Consider the following 19,975-nt stretch of genomic DNA (forward strand, 5'->3'; position numbering starts at 1 on the left):
AGTAGGCCCACCTCATTAGCATGTCTTCAAATTTCTAGCGGTGCAAAGCACAGATATTTGGAAAGAAGGCTACACTTATTTAGTGCTCAGCAGCGCCATGGCAGGTCACAAGATCAGAAGCACCCCTTGCTATCTACAAATGTAAATTGAATTTGAAACAAAAGCTTTTGGGGGGAGGGTTGTATTAAAGCTGACATTTCTAAGGTGACTGCCCAACTAATTAGAAGTAACAGCTGTGAAGCCAACAATGTGGAGGCCCAACATAAGGTGCTGCAAAGACTTTTCCATCCAGCATCACTACTGATTTAATAGCCACAAGAAGATATTTAGGGCCAGATTCTTTGGTCTGCTAAGGCCACTTAGCAGACCAAAAAATCTGCCATTTGCAGTGCCAACCACCCCACCCAACCCTGATGAGAGGGAAACGGGGGAGGGGGGCATGTCAGAGATGTTACGGGGGGCGCCAGGATGTTGTGGAGCAGACCCTCCACTCATACAAGATCTGATAGAGACCTTATGATAATGGCAGAAGTTAGAGTAGGTCCCCTTGCGCCTCTAACTTCCTCCAGGGTTTGGCAGTTGAGGATTAGGGAATTGCAACTGGCTCCCATTGGCCTTCATTCTCTCAATTCTCCCAAGTCAGAGCCACTCTCTCTAACGAATAAACAGGAAAGTTCATTCCACTGTGGTTTTATATAGTAAAGCAATATTGCATTACACTGCAGAGGAAAAACTGAGAAGTTAAAAATCAAATGGTGGCAGGTGCATCTCATGTGATTACAGAATAACCCTGGGAGCTGCATGGACAGCAGTTTCACAATGTATTTTAACTATGCAAAGTTTATTTTATCTATGCAAAGTGAAATCAAGAGGACTTTAGTTGCAACTATTGACTTAAATGTTATTCAGGGATACTCCAGAACACTATCAGGAAGAATGATGTGTGTGATATAAGCCAGAAAGAATAATATGGCTGCAGTACTACCTTATGAGAACTGAGCAGGGATCCATCTACAGACATATCCCATACAGGTTGTTCTGTACTACTGTTCAAAAAACATACCAAAGAAAACTAAAAGCAATATACTATGTTAAAAATACCATTGCAAGTCTGAACCTTTCTGTTTAAGTACCTCTAAAGGCCTCAAAAGAAGGAACAGTAGTGCCAGTATACCATCCTGAGCTAACCCAGTTATGCTCAAAACTGTAGGTTACACTACCATCCATTAGAGGTGACTCTATATAGTGTATCACATGAACTACAATAACAGTATTGAACCTTAGATTTATTTTAATGTTGTTGTTTTTTAAACGGAATGTATACTGTAATTTTACCTTGTTTCATCAGTATAGTGCCTGCAAAAGTACATCCACTTTTCAGTCCCTGCTCATAATGCAGAACTGACAGCTTGAACTGAGGAGATGCTGTGAAGAACCAGTATGACCCTTCAAATGAATCTTTGGATTCTTGTTGGAGCCAATCAATTCTGCTCTCCAAGTGTCAGCTGGTAACAGACATATCTGTCAATACCACAAGTGTTGCAGTCACCAGGCAGGTTGTATTCACAGTTGGAAACCTAGCTCAGCAATTGCTTACATTTAAGTAAAGGATAACCCTGGATTATGCATTTCACACAGTTGAGGTTAAAACAGGGTCGGGGTTTGGGTTAATACCAGTGCAATGTTTCCATCTGACACTGAGAGCACATCATGTTGCCTTTAGTGATGTCTCTTCTCAGCGCCACTTCTAAACATGCCTCTCCCAAATGGTCATGAAAAACAAGGGATGCCCCATGGATTAGACTTAAATTTACCTCCATTCCATATTATCTCACTTTTATTATTGCAAATTATTCACATCAGAAATGCTAAGTTTAGAGAAATAAATTTTGTTAATAAATAGGTACAGAGGCATTATTTTGCTGGATGAGACCACAGGTCCGTTTAGTTTGATATCCTGCCTCAGACAGAGGGCAGTACCTAATACGTCAGAGGAAAGTGCAGACAAGTCATAGTATAACTAGCTCACTTTATATCATTACCTTAACTTGCATATGTACAAATTTTATTAATGCTCATAAAGTCCTTATTAAACTAATTTACAAATGGACCATTAGTCTGACCCACTATGGCTATTCTTATGTTCCCATGTGAACCCCATCATAAACACACATATAGAGGGACTTGCAATAGCTGGTAATAAGATATGAGAAGCAGAAAACCCAGCTTGATTTTCAGATCCCAGGTACAGTAAGAAGGGCTGGAAGTTGAAAAATAATTTTTTAATTGTAGTGAGTCTATCTGATATACAGGTCAAAGAAACCTCACAAAGTCTTTTTTACAGACCTACTTTTCAGAGAAGAGTCGTACTTCAAAACATTATAAAGAAGGGCATTTCTATTATATACCCTTCCTGGAAGTTATTATTCCATGCTTGTAACTCCCAAATGAAACAAAAACAGAACAGAAATTATTCTGGAACTTCAAATATGTTACTATCCATGCAAGAAAATCCATTATAACTGGTGTGCACAGTATTACACTAACTACTTCATTGCTGGTCCTCTACCACAACTCCCATGCTGCAGTCATCCATTGACATTCTACTGAAATCTATCTACATGTTTCTTACTCAACCCCTCACTGCAGAGTTTAAGAGCTGAACAATACAAATTCAATGGTATGTTAAGTATATTCAGCAACACAGCAGGTACATTCTTTGTGAAGTTATCTAGAACATTCAACAAAAATCAAGCAACTAATGGACCTCAATAGGGCTTCCCTCTGATTCTGAAATGCATCCCATACGGTACAATTAAGAAATTATGGAGAAACCTCTACACACAATGGTAATCTGATACACAGTCCATCTGAGGGTTAGCAACAGTGCAAATCTTACATATGTTAGGTGATGTGCTAGAACTGCCTGGAAGGCACCAGATTTTTTCATTTCCCCCTCCTCTTCTCCCTGATCAGGAGGATTTCCCGGCTTTTTCACCCTGTCAGTCTTCTTCCTATTTAAAACAGAACAATTTTATTGCTGTCACTCCCAGCCTGTGAAGCATAGCCACTCTGGGATGCCAAGGACAAAAGCGTGCTGTGACTACCATGTCTGGCCTTCCTTGGGTTGGCTCTGGTGCATACAGGTGAATGTAGGGCATGCAACAGCAGACAGCCTTGATTCAATGACTGTGAACAAGAACTGAGACAGCTCAACTTTCCAATTCTGCAGAACAGCTGCTTTCACCCACTAAGTCCTCACGTTCAATAAGCCATTTGGCTGTAGAACAGCCGGGGAGTGCAGAGCTCAAAACGATGATTCTGTCTGCAAAAGACAAGGGGCCTCACCACCTCTCCAGGCAAGCACTTTAGTGCAGGAAATGGCTCTTCCCCCACCTCCCCTCATTCCACAAGGGAACTGCAAACTTCTCCTCCAAGTCAATTTCTTCCATGTAACTGGGGCTCTCTGTGAAGTAAGTGAGCAAGAAGCAGATATTTTAATTCCATTTTATGATTTTTAACAACTTTGTCTCAAAGGCAAGGCTCCCTTTAGTTCTCTGGTTCATATTTAAAACAGCAGGAAATGCAGTTTAATATGTTTTTCACAAGTGGTAAAAACAGAAGGGAGAAAATAAAGGGAATAGGAGATAAATGAAACAGGAAACTGAATGTTATATTGGCAGAAAAAATATTCAATTTTTAATACGAAACACAGTAACATGAACCACAGGCAGACAGCAAACTACAGTTCGCAGTGGGGAAGGCTGATTTTGGGGCTAAAGGAAAGGTTTGAGACACTAGATCTTTGTTACATTCTCAGCTCTTCCCCTCACTTTGTATGTGACCTCTGGCCAATTTCTTAATTTCACTGTGCCTCAGTTTTCTCACTAGTAAAAAAGGGGATAGAAATCTTTATTTCCCTCACAGGGATGGATAATTCATTACTGGGCCAATTCTAGATACACTGGCACAGCTACCACTGACTTCAAGGAGAGTTTTGCATCAGTAAGGACTCCAAGATTTGGTCCTACTCTTGGAAAAGCTTTGAAACCCTTGGGTAGCCGTGCAAGGCAGTATCATCCAGTACTGTGCAAATTTGTCTATTCTAGAGAGAAAAGAAAGAAGGAAGCTAGTACTGCTTATCTGATACTGCATGATGGACTATATTACTCACGATCTGTGCTAATCTGGAAGCAATTTCCATGTAAAGTTAAACCTATGGAGTATTACCAACTTTGTGTTTTCGCAATGGCATTTTGTTTAGATACATATTTTGGGATTTCAGGATGGAAGAAAGCCAAGACGTGTATCTGCTCCTATCCACCTGTCTTGTGTTCACACCCTGTAATGAATGTTTCTCTCGCTCATATCTAAGTGCTTGTTTGATTATCTTTTTTAAAAGGGAGAGATAGATGCACAACCTGTATGACATTCAACATCCATGTTACGGTAATATTAGGGATCCGTGGCAAATTGAAAGAATTAAATTCCCTGTGCCCAATCATCCCTTTTGGCACCAAAAAGCAAGCAGGAGAAAATTGCCCTGCAAGTGCACGATTCTTCTCCTCTGCTCTGCCCAGAAGGTACAAACAATTCCCACTGAAGTCAGTGAGAGTTACTTGTCTCCTGTGGGGGAGAATCCAGCCTTTTGCGTCACTAGCTGCACACTGTTGTTTCCCTGAATCATTGTCTTCAGGACATGTGTGGAGGCTGCCGTGAGTATGTTTAGTAGCAGGGCTCCATGACCAGAAAGGAGTGAGAGAGGTGCCTGAAGTAAGTGCCATAAAGTCAGCTTTGCAGCAACTCCCTGGGCAAAGAAGGAAAGAGGTGATGTCAACATTGACTCTGCATTGAAGACGGAGAACTCCCAATGGAGACCAGTAAGCTAATTGGTTGCCAGAGGAACAATCAATTCAAGATGTATTTTAAAAATCGGAATACTAAATAACCTTAGCACGGATCCATGTCTGAGATGACGGGCTCAGGAAGAGGTACAGCCAGTATGCAATAGGTGCAAAACGTAAGCCGAGTGCTATTAATACCACAGAATACAGCACAACCAAATGTGCTGCTGAGGCTCAGGGCATAGCGCCGACACTGCCATACTGCTCCTCTGTGAAGCTGATGTGCTTTATACTCCTGCAAAAGCCATTTGGTGAAACTGGCTCCCTTTGTCGCTAGTATGCTGCACAGCCAAGAGAAGGGACCAACAGTCATATCCTGTTCTACTTGAGCATTGGAGCATTTACTTAGGTACATTGTCCACTGCTGGCAACATCTCAGAGAGAATCATATACGGTGCAATGTGCAGGCCCAACAGAACCAAACTATAAAATATCCTTGTTTTGTGGATTTGAAATACAGATTAAAATATTATTTTAATATTGACAAGGTCCCTTTTAAATATATCTTTAGGCCTTTAAAATGTGCAATGCCTAGAGATCTAAGACAGAGATTCAGACAGATTGTGTGCGTTTGTAAGAGAGAGAAGACTGGGGGACTTAGGGAGCTGGGGTTTGGAACTGGATTATAGATGGAGTGGAGATGAGATGGTTAAAAGGTACAAATAAATGTACAGTAGTTTATCACATTGTTCCTGGGTTGATCGCAGGGTCTCCCTACCACAAGATATCAAAGTGGTGAGCGTGGAATAAATTCCTAGACAGACAGACATACAGTACAAATAAATATACACCAGACTAACAAGCAACGCACAAAGCATGCTGTTATACCGGATACAAGAAGTACAAGAGTGGATACACAGTGGCCAAGATTTGAATGAGAAATACATCCTTACAGTATCGGACTCAGGGCCAGCTTTAGGGCGATTCAGACGATTCCCCAGAATCAGGCCCCGCGCCCCTAAGAGGGCCCCACAATGTCCTGAAGTGCCGCCGAAGGCACCGGCAGCTGATTGAGCTGCCGCTGAAGTCCCGGCACTGTCATTGTCGGCAGCTCAATCGTTGCCGCTGTCTTTCGGCGAAGGGTCCTTCCTCCGCAGCAGCGATTGAGCTGCCACCAAAGACAGTGGCAGGACTTCGGTGGCAGCTCCTTCAAATCGGGCCCCGCGGTGCCTAAAGCCTGCCCCAATCAGACTCCACTGCTTTTATCACTTTTTAAAGTGTTACAGTACTTTATTAAATGACATGCCCTGTACCTGTAACCACTGGCTAATCCCATATGTCTGTTAAGTGAGAATCTTTTTTAGCCATTCAGACTTCTCTTTTTATGACATCCGTCTTCATAACAATTATAAGAACTATCAACTAGTCAGGTGCAAAGTAGAGTCCACCATCTCCAGTCAGAAGTCAGTGGAAAGATGAGGCTATGAAACATCTTTCAGACTTGAGGTGATGAGGGTCAAACACCTGCATCTAAATTTAGGCACCTAAATAAAGTAGCAAGATCTAGACATCTCCTTTTATCCCCGAAAGATCCCACAGAGATATTGAACACTCACACCTCCCATTGATTTCAGCCCTTTTATGTAGGTATCCAACTTTGAACATCCAAGTTTGTAAAATCTGCCTAAGGGATTAAATACCCTAATTTTACTTGGTCTTGTTAAATACAGCTTGGGTCACAAATGACGAGTCTTGGAGGCACAGTTCAGCATGACTGACAAGCTGGGGCCTCGTGACTAGGAGGATGGTGCTATGGGCTAGGACAGAGACAGGTGTGGGGAAGCTTGACCCATGCGTATCCGCAACAGACCAGACCATAAATCGGATCTCATTATAATGAGCCCCAGAACACCACCAAAATTAAGGAAAAAACTGACTGATCAGAACCCTCACTGGTGCTAATCTGAGTTGGAGGGAGCAGGGGATCTCATGGGAAGAACTAAGGTCCAGGGCTCTTTCTGTATGTTTAGTGAAAGGGAGGGTGTGAGATGTTACTGTTATTATTTGACTGTTATCCATTATTTGTATTACAGTAGTGCAGAGAAGTCACAGTCAAGATTTAGGCCCCATTGTGCCAGACACTGTACAAACACACACATGACAATCCCTGCTCCAAAGAGCTACATTTGAATGGCAGAGATGGGAAAGAGAGGCACAAAGGGGTGAAGGGACTTGCCGGCAGTCACACAGCAGGTGTGGCCGAGCTAGGAACAGAATACAGGTCTGCTGACCCCATATCCAGGGCCCTACTCACTACGTCATGCTGTCTTCCTGCTATTCCGTGCCCCTTGTCGCTAACGTTACTATCCTTGTCTGTGTATGTGGGTTTTCTTTAGTATTTAATTTATATATTTGTATGTGGTACTGGCTAATACCCCAAAACACTAGTGTATCATCAATGTTCAACACAGGTTTAAAAAGGGCCATTGCGATACCAGCAATTATAAATACATATAAAATCCCTCTGCTGCCACTGTGAAAAGAAAGGAGCAAATTAAGAACTGCCTCCTCACTAGTTTGTGGCTGGTGGCTGCTACTATAATGCTTCTTTGGAACCCAGTTATTTTATTATCACCATCTTTACGACTACCCAGGGAAGAGCTATCTCAGCTTTGCGGCTTTCACAAGCAGCTGCTCCACCATAGCCAACAAGCTGACACCAGACCACAGCACTATGCTTTTTACGGCAATTCCACTTCTAACCTGAGAGATGAGGAGCATGCAGAGTCATGCAACGACCTAAGGAGATATTAGCTAATTGAAACCATACCACCAGTGCACTAAATGCTAGTCACTCAAATCTTCTCTCTTTGTTCCCCTGCCTTGTGTGCCTCCCGTCTCCGTATTACCCTCTCCTTTGCCCCCACTCCCCAAGACCCTGTCTACCTTCTAATCCCTCCAGGGCGATTAAAGCAGCATCAACAGCAAAGGGAAGGAAGGCTACACGAAAACCTATTATTTATACTCGGTGCTATGCTCTTTCGTTCAGTTCACAGAGCCCACCCCCGTGCAGGTATCCTGCTCCTCCCAGGAGCGGGGGGCTAATGACCTCCGCCAGCTGGGCTACCTGAGGTGGTGCGCAGTCAGAAAGGTTTTTTTTCCTGTGCCGAAGAGGCACTCTCCTTTCTCAGAGCAATTACTACGAATGATTTATGTGGCCAGTCAAGAGGGCCCTGCCAGGGTTCTTATTTCATCTATGAAAAAAGGAACTCTGCTGGAATTTTATCAGGGAGCCTGGATTAAATTGACAGCTGCCTTTTGTTTTGTTTTTAAAGACCTTCCCTTCGGAGCACTGCATTCTGTTTCAAAATGGAAAAAACCAACAAGAAAAAAAAGCCATAACAGAAAAATCCATTTTCTTCCTTTCTCTCCATATTCATTTTAAATGGGGCCGTTTTTAAGAAGCTGACATCTGAGAATGATCCTGGCTCACAGTGACTCAAAACAGCATTTTATTTTACTCCACTGAAGCCACCAAGGCAACAGCTTTTACTCCCTGGTACAAGTGTCTGTTAGGCTGATGGAGAAAAATGATGGAGTCTCCATCTCAACAAGAGAACAATCCATGAATTTAGTTTAAAATGCTACCCTGCCCTACTGCACACAAAGACATACAGGTAGATAGATACACAGATATACAGAGACAGACAAAGGCAGAAATGCACAGTCACACTGAGACACAGAAAGACAGACAGAAAGGCACCCAAATGTACTGACAGATTGCACACACAAACACGTCAACAGATTCACAAACACACACACAAAGAGAAGAACACACAGTGAAACAAAAGCTCTTCCAGACATACACAGATGGACAGAGATACATGCAACACACGCACCAACGGACATGCAGTTATAGACAAAAAACACAGTCACACAAGCACATTGACAAAGCCAAATGCAAACACCAGAAGACAGAGATGGGGACACAGACAGGTGGATTAAAACCTCAGACTCTGCCTACAGCAAGAAGTACAAAGAAGCATTTAACTGCCGCCTAGTCCCTTATTTCTGTCAGTTTCTCACTGGGTGCTGCAACCTCCAAATATATTTGACAGTCTTTTGTTTTTGATCAAATTATTTGTTTTTTATTTAGGAATCAGAGCGTAACACATACATAAAATCATCAAAAACACAATTAGCTAAAGCATCCGTCCTAATGTGTTTAGAACTAGATTTATTACCATCAGAAACAATTCTATTTTTGATACACAGAACCATTCTTCCTTGGTGCCCTCATTTTTTGAAAGAAGGGTATTATAACTTTTGATCAAAACAGTTAAAGCGAGAGAGAGATGAACAGCCCAATAACTAGTGGTGTATAAGGTATTTCACACAAAGGATGGGTGTGCGTCATTTAAACCTGAAAGCTAGTCAATTTCAGAACACGAGTTAAAAGTAGTTTTACTGAATACACCTGCCCATATACTCCACTAACTTTTGTTATTTTATAATCAGATCCTCGTATCTTAAAAATTATTCTCTCTCCACTGTTGCTGTGTGACAGCTCTTCTGGTTCCACCACATACCTTTACTAGTGGCCTCAGTGGCATTAAATGTGACCACAAAATCCCAGAACAACCCCCCCACCTACCCGCAAAACAAAACAAACAAAACTAAAACACCTACCAAAACAAGCAACTCCTGGACACACACTTTTCCTCCTGGGGAGAGGATGAGAGAACAAACAATACACGGTTGACATTAGTCTTGTTGCTTAATGAACTAGTGGCAGGAGCTCAGATACTACAGTGATGAACATGATATAAGAGCCTATACAGAATAGAATAGAATAGAATAGAATAGAAAGGAAAATGTTTTTAAGAGGTGCTATACCCATACACTTTACAGCAACTCTGTTGCCATACTGTATCAATTTCACCTACTTTGGAGAGGCAATGTTGATGAGGAGAGGAAAGGAGTTGAAAAACCCCCAACATGGCCTCTTTGTAAGGAATAAAGTAGCAATATGCCAATGCTCTCCTCGATTCAGCATTACGAAACCTATGACTCATCCAGGGTGGCTTTTATAGCTACCTGGTGGTGTGGTCAGCTAGTGGTGAAGTCCCCACTACCAAACATTTTGGGTGGCTATTATAGCCACTAGTGGCTTCTTGGACCACAGAACTGGAAGCCAAAGAATATCTCAATCAGCACAATTCTTTGGGTTTGGGCAGAGAAGATGATGACAGGATCAACTTTGGAGCCCAGTGGAAGATGACTGCTTTGGACCACCTGGGCACACTGCCAGTGAGACTGTTGTTTGCTTTAAGTTCTTTTATTGGCTGTCCAAAATGCTGGCTATTCAGTCAATGCCCTGTGTTCAGTTGGAAGTAGAACATTTGGCAACATTACATAGATCCCAAAGCTACTTTTCAGACTTCGGTGTCTCAAATTCAGCATCTAAATAAAAGTTACCTGCTTTTCCAAGGTGGTGAGCATCTGCAGCTCCCACTGATGCCTATGGCTGCTGTAGGCACTCAATGCCTTTGAAAACCAAGTCACTTAGCTTTAGGTGCCTAAACTTAGGCACCCAAGTTTGAAAATGTGAACATAGGCCTTGTACTGTATAAGAAAGAAAAGATGGGTGAGATAATATCTTTTACTGGACCAACTTCTACTGGTGAGAGAGACAAGCTTTCCAGCTACCCAAAGAAGAGCTCTGTGTAGCTCGAAAGCTTGTCTCTCACCAAGAGAAGTTGGACCAACAAAAGATATTATCTCACCCACGCTGTCTCTCTATTATTCTGGGATTGACATGGCTACAACACTGCATTATACTGTATAATTCATTTGGCACATACATATATAAATAAAAGGTGCTTTGTGTTTATTTCTTTGAATTAATGGTTAAAAATTATGACTTTTAAAAGCTGATTTAGTATTTTCATCACTCTAGTTTCTAAAAGATTTTATCAAGATCAATAATTCCTTCTTGGCTCTGGTCAGGCTGCTTGGATGAAGATGGAGGACAGCATAAAGAGCGTGGCTGCAATCTGCTCTGTTTTATCCAAATTAAGTATGTCTTTCGGACTACTGGTAAGCTGCCATTTTGGTCTGCATTTGGGTAAAGTTTGGCTACCCCACTCTAATGCACAAGAAGCTCAATAACCAACCCAGGGCTTTCTTATTCCTCATGCACTCAACTCAGACCTTGGGGACAAACTAACAAACAAAAACAAATAAAAAATTAGGAATCCAGTCTCACTAAAAGAAAAAAACGCTGGTATTTTTGTTGTGTTTTGTTCCATTTGTGGTTCTTTTTTCCACAATCACAAGACTGCCAAGCTCTCATACCCAGAAATAGTGAGTCAAGCAGTAGAAAAATCAGAGGGGAGGGGGAGACTCAGATAAAAATAGAGAGAAATGTTGATTGCATTGTTACTGCTTCAATTAAGCTCAGATGCACCAGCCTGATGAGTCAACAGCAATGACAAGAGGGCACTGAAAACAAAAGACTGCAATGCATAACCAGTTACCAGCACGGTTAAGTAGAGGGACCACTGAACTCCCAAGCCAGTGACTTTTACAATCAAAGGAGAAACAGCCGTGTGACATTATCCCTTTGGTGTGAGAGTTTGAAAACAACAACAACAACAAAGGCAGAGTTAATAAGCAGTGAGAGCCGATGCCTTTGGTAATGCTTTGTTAAAGAGCTGCTCTACGTGTCCAGTGACAGGGCTGTAAAAGTTGGCCATTAGAGACTGACTCAAATAGTTCAACTAAAGCTACAGTATTCTCTGCTACTCTGAAACCAAGTATTCTCTGGGGTTTTAAATAAGTTCCAATGCCTCATGTATCTCTATGGTGGCTGAGGAGAAGGGGAAGAAAAAATTGGAGTATAATTACAGGATCCCAATGCATGGCCAATACATCTGAACTCTCTTCACCCTAAGGAGAGGAATGCTATTTCTGAAAGAACTATACAGACCTGTGCCCACCCGACAGCATGATCCCATCCCCCCAGGCCTAACCTCAGTGTGACCTCATAGTATCCCTGGGTCCATACCACAGGATTGCTGCTGTTCTGCTTTTTTGTCCATCAAGTTACACAAAAAAACACACTGAGCAATGAGAGGGGGAGAGGAGCAGCAGCAGAGGGGTGACAGGATAGACATCAGAGAGAGAGAGGCAACATATGGGACTTCATTAACAAGGCTAGTTTTGTGGCAGGGCAAGGATCACTTCCTAGATTGCCTTAGTGTTTCTTTGTTGCTGTAGAATGTTACAGAGAGGGGGTAGGATAGGGATGAGGCAGGAGGAGGAGATGACTGGGTGCAGTAAGAGAGCCAAAGACTCTCAAATGACCTTTGGACTCAGAAATGATTATTGAGGCTCTGTGTGTCACCCATTACATACAGGCAGCTCAGAAAGAAAGGAAAAGAAACCAATTCAGGGGTGGCAGTTTGCTTCAACTTCATACAGTCTACCCCTCTGCCCACACCACACCATGCCCTGGAAAGTGCTCTCCTCCTGACATGTTTTATGACGAAGAAGGAGAAAAAGAAGAGTTCTGTATAGCTTGAAAACTTTTCTCTCTCACTGACAGAAGTTGATCCAATAAAAGGTATTACCTCACCCACCTTGTCTCTCTAAGATACAGTATCAGCATTTATTGCACTATTAGTGCACTCCCTTATACAGTGAAAACCAAGAAAATCACTATCAAAAGGATGCTGAAGAAGTGACTTACAATCAAGCTGCATTCCATAACCCGTGCAGGCTCAATTGTCTCACCAAACAGGGGCTTACCCCACCCTTAATAAATAAAATAAAATAAATAAATTAATTAATGGAGATATCCCATCTCCTAGAACTGGAAGGGACCTTGAAAGGTCATCAAGTCCAGCCCCCTACCTTCACTAGCAGGACCAAGTACTGATTTTGCCACAGATCCCTAAGTGGCCCCCTCAAGGATTGAGCTCACAACCTTGAGTTTAGCAGGCCAATGCTCAAACCACTGAGCTATCCCACCTCCCCTACACCCTTGCCCTGTCCCTCCATTGAGTGGCGCTCAGGAGGAACTGAATATTTGGCCCTCTGTCTTTTAGAGGAAATGTATAGTAAATCTAATCAATCACCTGTGGTAACTGCTGCCTACTGAAACTACTTTTGCTGTTTCTACTGCATATTCGTTCCTGCATATTAAATGTTGCAGCACTTCAACCTTACAGGTGAAGTGATCTCTGTCTGTCTGTAAAGTGACTTGAGTTTCTTGGGATGAAAGAAGATACCTAATTTTAAGACAGTTTATATTTACAATACTAAATTTTATTATCCTAAGTATGAATATTCTATTATCCAAATGAAGGCTACAGCAAGGCTTATCTAGATTTCAGCGCAGGATGAAGGACATGCCAACAAATAACTTCCCTGGGCACTCCAAGAGTGTAACTGGGAATTACACATTACCTTTTATATTGTGACACTGCCCGAGTTAAAAAGGTAGCCACATACATAAAAAGAAATACATGAGGGACACAGCCATTACAGCCTTGGGTGAAAACCTGCAAATCCTACTGAACCCTGGGGACAAAAGCAATTGGCTTCTAAGACATGAAACTGCTCGGAAAGGAAAAGAGTTGGCAAGGGATTAAAGTAAGTGAAGTTTGAAAGTCCTTAGATCCAGTGTTTGCACATGCATGGGTCTGTATCCAAGGTTCACAGTCTTTCTGGTAGCTATTCATCAAAACATTTGCATTGCCAATTTGGACTACACTCATTAAATCTATGTTTAGTTTGTAAGTATCAGGCCAGACTGTTCAAATAAATGACCTAGCAAATTAATCTCTTTTCCTAATGGTATCTCCTGATATTTAGGATGACTTAATGCCAGATATTCTGCTAAAGAAAAAGAGTGATGTTTTGGTGGGGGGATGTGTTGGGGGAGGAAACTTACCAACATTCATTCCATTTCACTCCCCTGTGAGCCCCTTTTCATTACACCACCAAGCATAACACAGTTAGTGAAAAGGACCCACATTTCCTCTAGGAGCCAGGGTCCCAAAAAGGTACATCTTCAACATCATTAGCAGTTCATCTTCTTAAACCTCCAGGCAGCCCCTAGGCAGATTCCCTCATGCAAAACCCCTCACCCTCCTCTTTTTAGTGTCTGCTTATCAAACTAATGAAGCACATCTAGACTGAAAGGTCTTGGGTGGAATACAGAAGCTTAACAGTGATTCAATACATGCCCCTTCCCCTCTTCCTCTTTATCATATAAAGCAAGCAGAATTTCCTACACTTAAATGGGAAGGGGGAGGGAAATGGGAGGGAGTCGTTTGTCTAGTAATTCCCTGCAGAAGGAGATGTCTGTTTACTTTCTTTGACTGAGCATTTGCATATTAAAAAGGCTCAGCTCCTTTGCGGATGGGATTTATCAGTGCCACATTTTCTACTTGATAGGCCAGTGCACACAATATCTGTTCCAGGTGGAAGGACGATCAAGCAACTTCCTATGACCTTCCTCCTGCCCTTTTATAATTCCTTCCCGTCCAGTGGAATGTGCTTGCCATCAAGATCAGGCAGACATTTTAGTGGTGTGTGTGGAAGCAGCGACGTGTGCTGAAGGGAGTGAGTATGGAGCAATGCCTCTTGCACTGTAGACCTAAAACAACAACGCCACTGCAAAAGCAATGAAAGCACAAGGCTCCATTAGGGTGTTTCAATTCAAAGATATTCGGAGAAGCAATTTCCATCTTTAGGTTAAAAACACAAACATCTCTCATCATGTCAGTGACCTAAATATAGACAATTACATCAAGGTGGGTGGGGGTGGGGGAGGAATCATATTCTTATACCTTCAGATGCTGTGAAGCCCTTCAAGCAGACTGTGGTGAAGAGGAGCAATAGATAATCAGTCAGTTGTGAAGAGAAAAAGAGAGAGAAATGCATGTTCGAGAATGATTGTCCTGATAGATGATTACATTTCTCAGCAGAGCATCCATCCTCATTTGTAATATGGGTCTCCCCAGTGAGGGGTTTGGAACCTTCCACTGCACAAAGCTAATTCCTGTAAGGGGTCCAGATGGCTTCAGCACAGGGCACCCTTCTCCCCCATCAGCACTCATGCAGGACTTCAGCTTTACCAAAGAGTCTCCCCATTTCAAATTTACATTGACCACAAGCCCTATTGTATCTGATTTGCAACTCTACCCTAAAGATTATGGGTAAATTTTTCAAAAGGACCTAAGTGACTCAGGAGCCTAAGTGCCATATTCAAAAGTGCCTAAGTCACTTAGGAGCACAAGTCCCATTGAAAGTCAGTATGATTTAGGTTCCTAAGTGACTCAGGCACTTTTGAAGTGTTACCCCCCGAGTCACTATCACACTGTAACAAGATCACTTTCTCCAACCTACAAAACAGATCAAATGGATTTTGCTTGCAATACTTGGGCTGAAATGCAGCAGTCTTCACTGACAGGGTAACAACCATAGGAATCACCAGTCACAGCACTGCATATGGTAACTGGTAACCAGCAGCATGTGGTATAGTGATCCAAAACTGGGTCACCAGAATGCGTCAAAGGGTCTCAAGGCTGGCTGGGCTTGGCTTCTTGCTCTGGGCATTGCAACGGAGCACACAGGATCACAGCGCTGCTCAGGTTTGGCCCAGCCATCCCTCTGTCATGACGGCAGGAGGCTGGCCAGGACCAATTTGAGTAAGAACACTGTGACCCCATGTGCTAGGTCACAACGCCATTCACAAAAATTTGGCCCCAGCCAACCCTGAGTGGTGCTGCAACTCCAGAGCAGAGAGCTGAGCCATGCCAGCCCCGTTGGACCAGAGCCAAGAGGGAAACTTTGGTGTCAAGTTGTCTTGTAAGTTCCAGACCCCCAATGTACCCCCACCCTGCAACTAGGCAACACCTCATCTTCAATACCTCCTGTCCTGCCCAGGGAACTGTACCCACCTCTCCCATAGCCGGGTAACTCCCACTCTATCATCCCATCCCACCCTGGCCCCCAGAACTTGCACCCCAAGTCTTTTCAGCCCCTATAGGCTTCTCCAGCCCCCTACAGTACCCCCACCACTCTGCCCCCAATTCCTTCCCCAGCAGCCCCCAACTTCTTCCTCACTACACCCCCAGGGCCCTCAATCTTCCCACTTCACCAACAGGCAGGGGTGCTGGAACAATTGGTATAATGGGGTGCTGAGAGCCATTGAACCAAACTGTAAACCCTGTATGTGTGATGGAAACTAGCACCTATGCCAAAAGGCCCCCAAATCCGACCCTCTTACCCTCTGCCTCCCATGGGCCATGTGGAGGGGCTGTGTGTGTTTTTGGGGGTATCTTGGCTCACCGCTTCTCCCACAATTGCCAGTGGGGGGGATTTCCACGTCTGAAATCTTAGCTCTGAGCTCCACCCACACCCCTGAGCGATGCAGTTACTGACCTAACCCTGGCTGTAGACAGCCCTATATCAATGGGAGAACTTCTCCCGTCAACATAGCTACTGCCTCTCACAGAGGTGGATTAACTATGCTGACGGGGAAAGCTCTCCCATTGGTGTAGAACGGGGGTAGGCACACTTTTTTGGCCCGAGGGCCATATCTGGGTGGGGAAATTGCATGCAGAGCCATGAATGTAGGGTTGGGGCAGGGGGTTGGGGTGCGGGAGGGAGTGCAGGGTGTGGGAGGGGGTGTGATGTGTGGGAAGGGGCTCAGGGCAAGGGGTGCGAGGTGTACGAGGGGGCTCAGGGAAGGGGGTTGGGGTGCAGGAGGAGTGCAGGGTGCAGCAGGGGGTTGGGGTGCAGCAGGGGTGTGGGGTGCAGCAGGGGGCTCAGGGAAGGGGGTTGAGGTGCAGGAGGAGTGCGGGGTGCAGCAGGGGGTTGGGGTGCAGGAGGGAGCTCAGGGCAGGAGGTTGTGGTGCAGGGTGCAAGAGGGGTTTGGGATGCGGGTTCAAGCCTGGGGCCGCTTACCTGGAGTGGCTCCGGAGTGGCAGTGGCGCACACCGGGACCAGGGCAAGCTCCCTGGCTGCCTGCCCTGGCCTCGCGCCGCTCCCAGAAGTGGCCGGCACCACATCCCTGCAGCCCCTGGAGGGTGGCAGGCAGGGGGCTCCGCATGCTGCCCTCGCCTGAGGGTACTCCCCCCAAGCTTCCACTGGGGCTGCAGTTCCTCGTTCCCGACCAATGGGAGCTGCGGGGGGGGGGGGGGAGAGGGGAACAGTGCACGGCGCCCTCTGTCCCTCTTCCCCCAGGGGCCACAGGGAAGTGGTGCCGGCCGCTTCTGGGGGGGAGGGGCGCGGGGCCCGCAGTGCCATGGGGCTGGCAATCCCGCGGGCTGGATCCAAAGCCCTGGTGGGCTGGATCCAGCCCGTGGGCCATAGTTTGCCCACCCCTGGCATAGTAGCATCTTCACTAAAGTGCTGCAGGGGTGTAGCTGCATGTAGACCCACCTGCCCTAACTCTTGACTCAGCTCAGAATTATGTTTTTAATTGCTCTGTGGCCCAGTTTACGTGGATGTGAAAGTGTATATTCTAATATATACTAACTGCCATATATAAAATGTACCTCACAAAGATGTTGTGAGGCTTAATTAATAATTGTTTGTAAAGAACTCCCAGATTCTTTGCTATAAAGTGCTATTTATTTTCATTGCAAAGCATTAGCAATGGTCCTAATCCAACAGTCCTCACTTTGTTTCTGCTCAATCCTGATTTCACTGAGTCAGTGGTAGTTTTACCTGTGTAGGGATTAAGTAAAAACTGAGTGAGGACTGCAGGATTAGGACCATTATAATTATTATTGTTAGAGAGTTGAAACCTTGTCAAAAACTGAATATATTCTGAAAAGTTTACTGAATATACTCTTTTGTCATAAGTGCTGTCTGCTATATAGTCTCCCTGAGTGTCACATAATTGCCTGCTGTTAAGGGACAGACAAGCCACTTTTAGTTTAAGATGCCAGAAGATGCCTTTATTTAGAATGAAATAGAAATTCCCTCATGCTCCCTAACACTAGCAATGATCTTGCATTTGCTGTATTACTTTGTGTCTTCTGAGAAAAAGTAAAGGCAAAGCTCAGTTGATTTATTTAGCTAGCACCTGTTTTGAAGCTCTAATTGTATTTGCTGGAATTAAGCAGCCCCTGCCTCTTGAAGGGCAGGAAGTAAACAATAAAACAGGACATATGCTAATAGAAACTGAGTTTATGGGTTACAACACTGAACAGAAAACAAGAAAGATGGAATGCATTTTTTAAAAAGTGTCAACAGATGGTCGCTAAGAACTAACAAACTCTGATATCAAACAGATGTAAAGTCACTCCACAGAAGTTGGAACCAGTGTTAAATCTAGTCCAAAGCTCTCAAAGGAAAAAAGTTCTGGATAAACAGAATCTGGAAGATAAGAACCCCAACTAAGTCCTCACTGATTGAAACGAGGCTTGTGGTGAACCAGCCCAGACACCAGCCAATGGAACTCTGCCCAGACGTCAATGTCTCCACAACTAGAGTGACCCTTCCACACTAAATCCTGTTTCCAGACCTATTGGACAGCAAGAATGCAGAATTGGGCTTTCTATTTTCTCCACAGAAATGAGCAGTAACCAAAAATAACAAAAAGTGGTGTAAGACAGCAAGGTTCTATATCACTTTGGGGGAAAATGCATAAGCGTTTCACTTCTGGAGACCAAAGTTCAAATCCTGTTCCTTCCACAAGTGAAAATGAACTTGATGCTTTACTCTAGTCTCCCTTGGCCCCCGTCACAAAAACCATTATGGACCTTGTCACAGCAATGACTGGCATTCTTTCTGAGAAATTGAAGCCTAGAACAGAGGGTGTGACGTTGCACTCCATATGCTCTATGAAAATATGCTTGGAATGTGAATATAATGTAACTGGAATATGCTTTATGCAAAAGGTCTCTTGTAAGGTATCATTACAAAGCTTATAATCTACTGAATGTGTTCATCCTATTTGTATGTATGTATCATTCTTGTATCTAAAACTAGAAATATGAAGTAAACTCTGAGGTCCTATTGTAATTATGCAAAGTGTGGGCCACTAATGATGGTTTAGAATCTTGATAGTATTCAGAGTAGCAGCCGTGTTAGTCTGTATCTGCAAAAGAACAGGAGTACTTGTGGCACCTTAGCCCTGGTCTATACTACGAGTTTAGGTCGAATTTAGCAGCGTTAGATCGATTTAACCCTGCACCCGTCCACACAACGAAGCCATTTTTGTCGACTTAAAGGGCTCTTAAAATCGATTTCTGTACTCCTCCCCGACGAGGGGATTAGTGCTGAAATCGACCCTGCTGGGTCAAATTTGGGGTAGTGTGGACGCAATTCGACGGTATTGGCCTCCAGGAGCTATCCCAGAGTGCTGCATTGTGACCACTCTGGACAGCACGCTCAACTCAGATGCACTGGCCAGGTAGACAGGAAAAGCCCCGCGAACTTTTGAATGAGCTCCAGCATGGACCGAACGGGAGGTTCTGCATCTGATCGCTGTATGGGGAGACGAATACGTGCTATCCGAACTCCGTTCCAAAAGATGAAATGCCAGAATATTTGAAAAAATCTCCAAGGGCATGAAGGACAGAGGTTATAACAGGGACCCGCAGCAGTACCGCATGAAACTTAAGGAGTTCAGGCAAGCCTTCCAAAGAACCAGAGAGGCAAATGGCCGCTCCGGGTCAGAGCCCCAGACATGCCGCTTCTATGATGAGCTACATGCCATTCTAGGGGGTGCTCCTACAACTACCCCACCCCTGTGCTTCCCTCTCCCCCACCCCTCCAGGGCTACCGTGGCAGTTATCCCCCCATTTGTGTGACAAATTAATAAAGAATGCATGAATTTGAAACAACAATGACTTTATTGCCTCTGCAAGCGGAGATCAAAGGGGGGAGGGGAGGGCGGTTGGCTTACAGGGAAGTAGAGTGAACCAAGGGGGTGGGTTTTCATCAAGGAGAAACAAACAGAACTTTCACACTGTAGCCTAGCCAGTCATGAAACTGGTTTTCAAAGCTTCTCTGATGCACAGCACGCTCTGCTGTGCTCTTCTAACAGCCCTGGTGTCTGGCTGCACGTAATCAGTGGCCAGGCGATTTGCCTCAACCTCCCA

General features: G+C 44.2%; 1 protein-coding gene across 11 annotated transcripts in view; it reads right to left on the minus strand.

Moving 5' to 3' along the window:
* Window positions 1-19,975, minus strand: part of MAML3 (mastermind like transcriptional coactivator 3) — a 356,339-nt gene that overhangs the window by 44,769 nt on the left and 291,595 nt on the right. For 9 of the 11 annotated variants that reach the window (XM_065597717.1, XM_065597716.1, XM_065597725.1 and 6 more), the window contains 2 exons: window positions 9,534-9,568; window positions 2,900-3,014 (listed from right to left, as the gene is read on the minus strand). The exons of the other annotated variants lie outside the window; for them this stretch is intronic. In XM_065597717.1, the coding sequence (XP_065453789.1) occupies window positions 2,900-3,014; window positions 9,534-9,568 (150 nt within the window). The remainder of the gene's footprint in view (window positions 1-2,899; window positions 3,015-9,533; window positions 9,569-19,975) is intronic. 11 annotated transcript variants of the gene reach the window in all.

This window comes from Chrysemys picta, chromosome 5 (genome assembly GCF_011386835.1).
Source record: "Chrysemys picta bellii isolate R12L10 chromosome 5, ASM1138683v2, whole genome shotgun sequence".
Classification (NCBI taxonomy): Eukaryota; Metazoa; Chordata; order Testudines; family Emydidae; genus Chrysemys; species Chrysemys picta.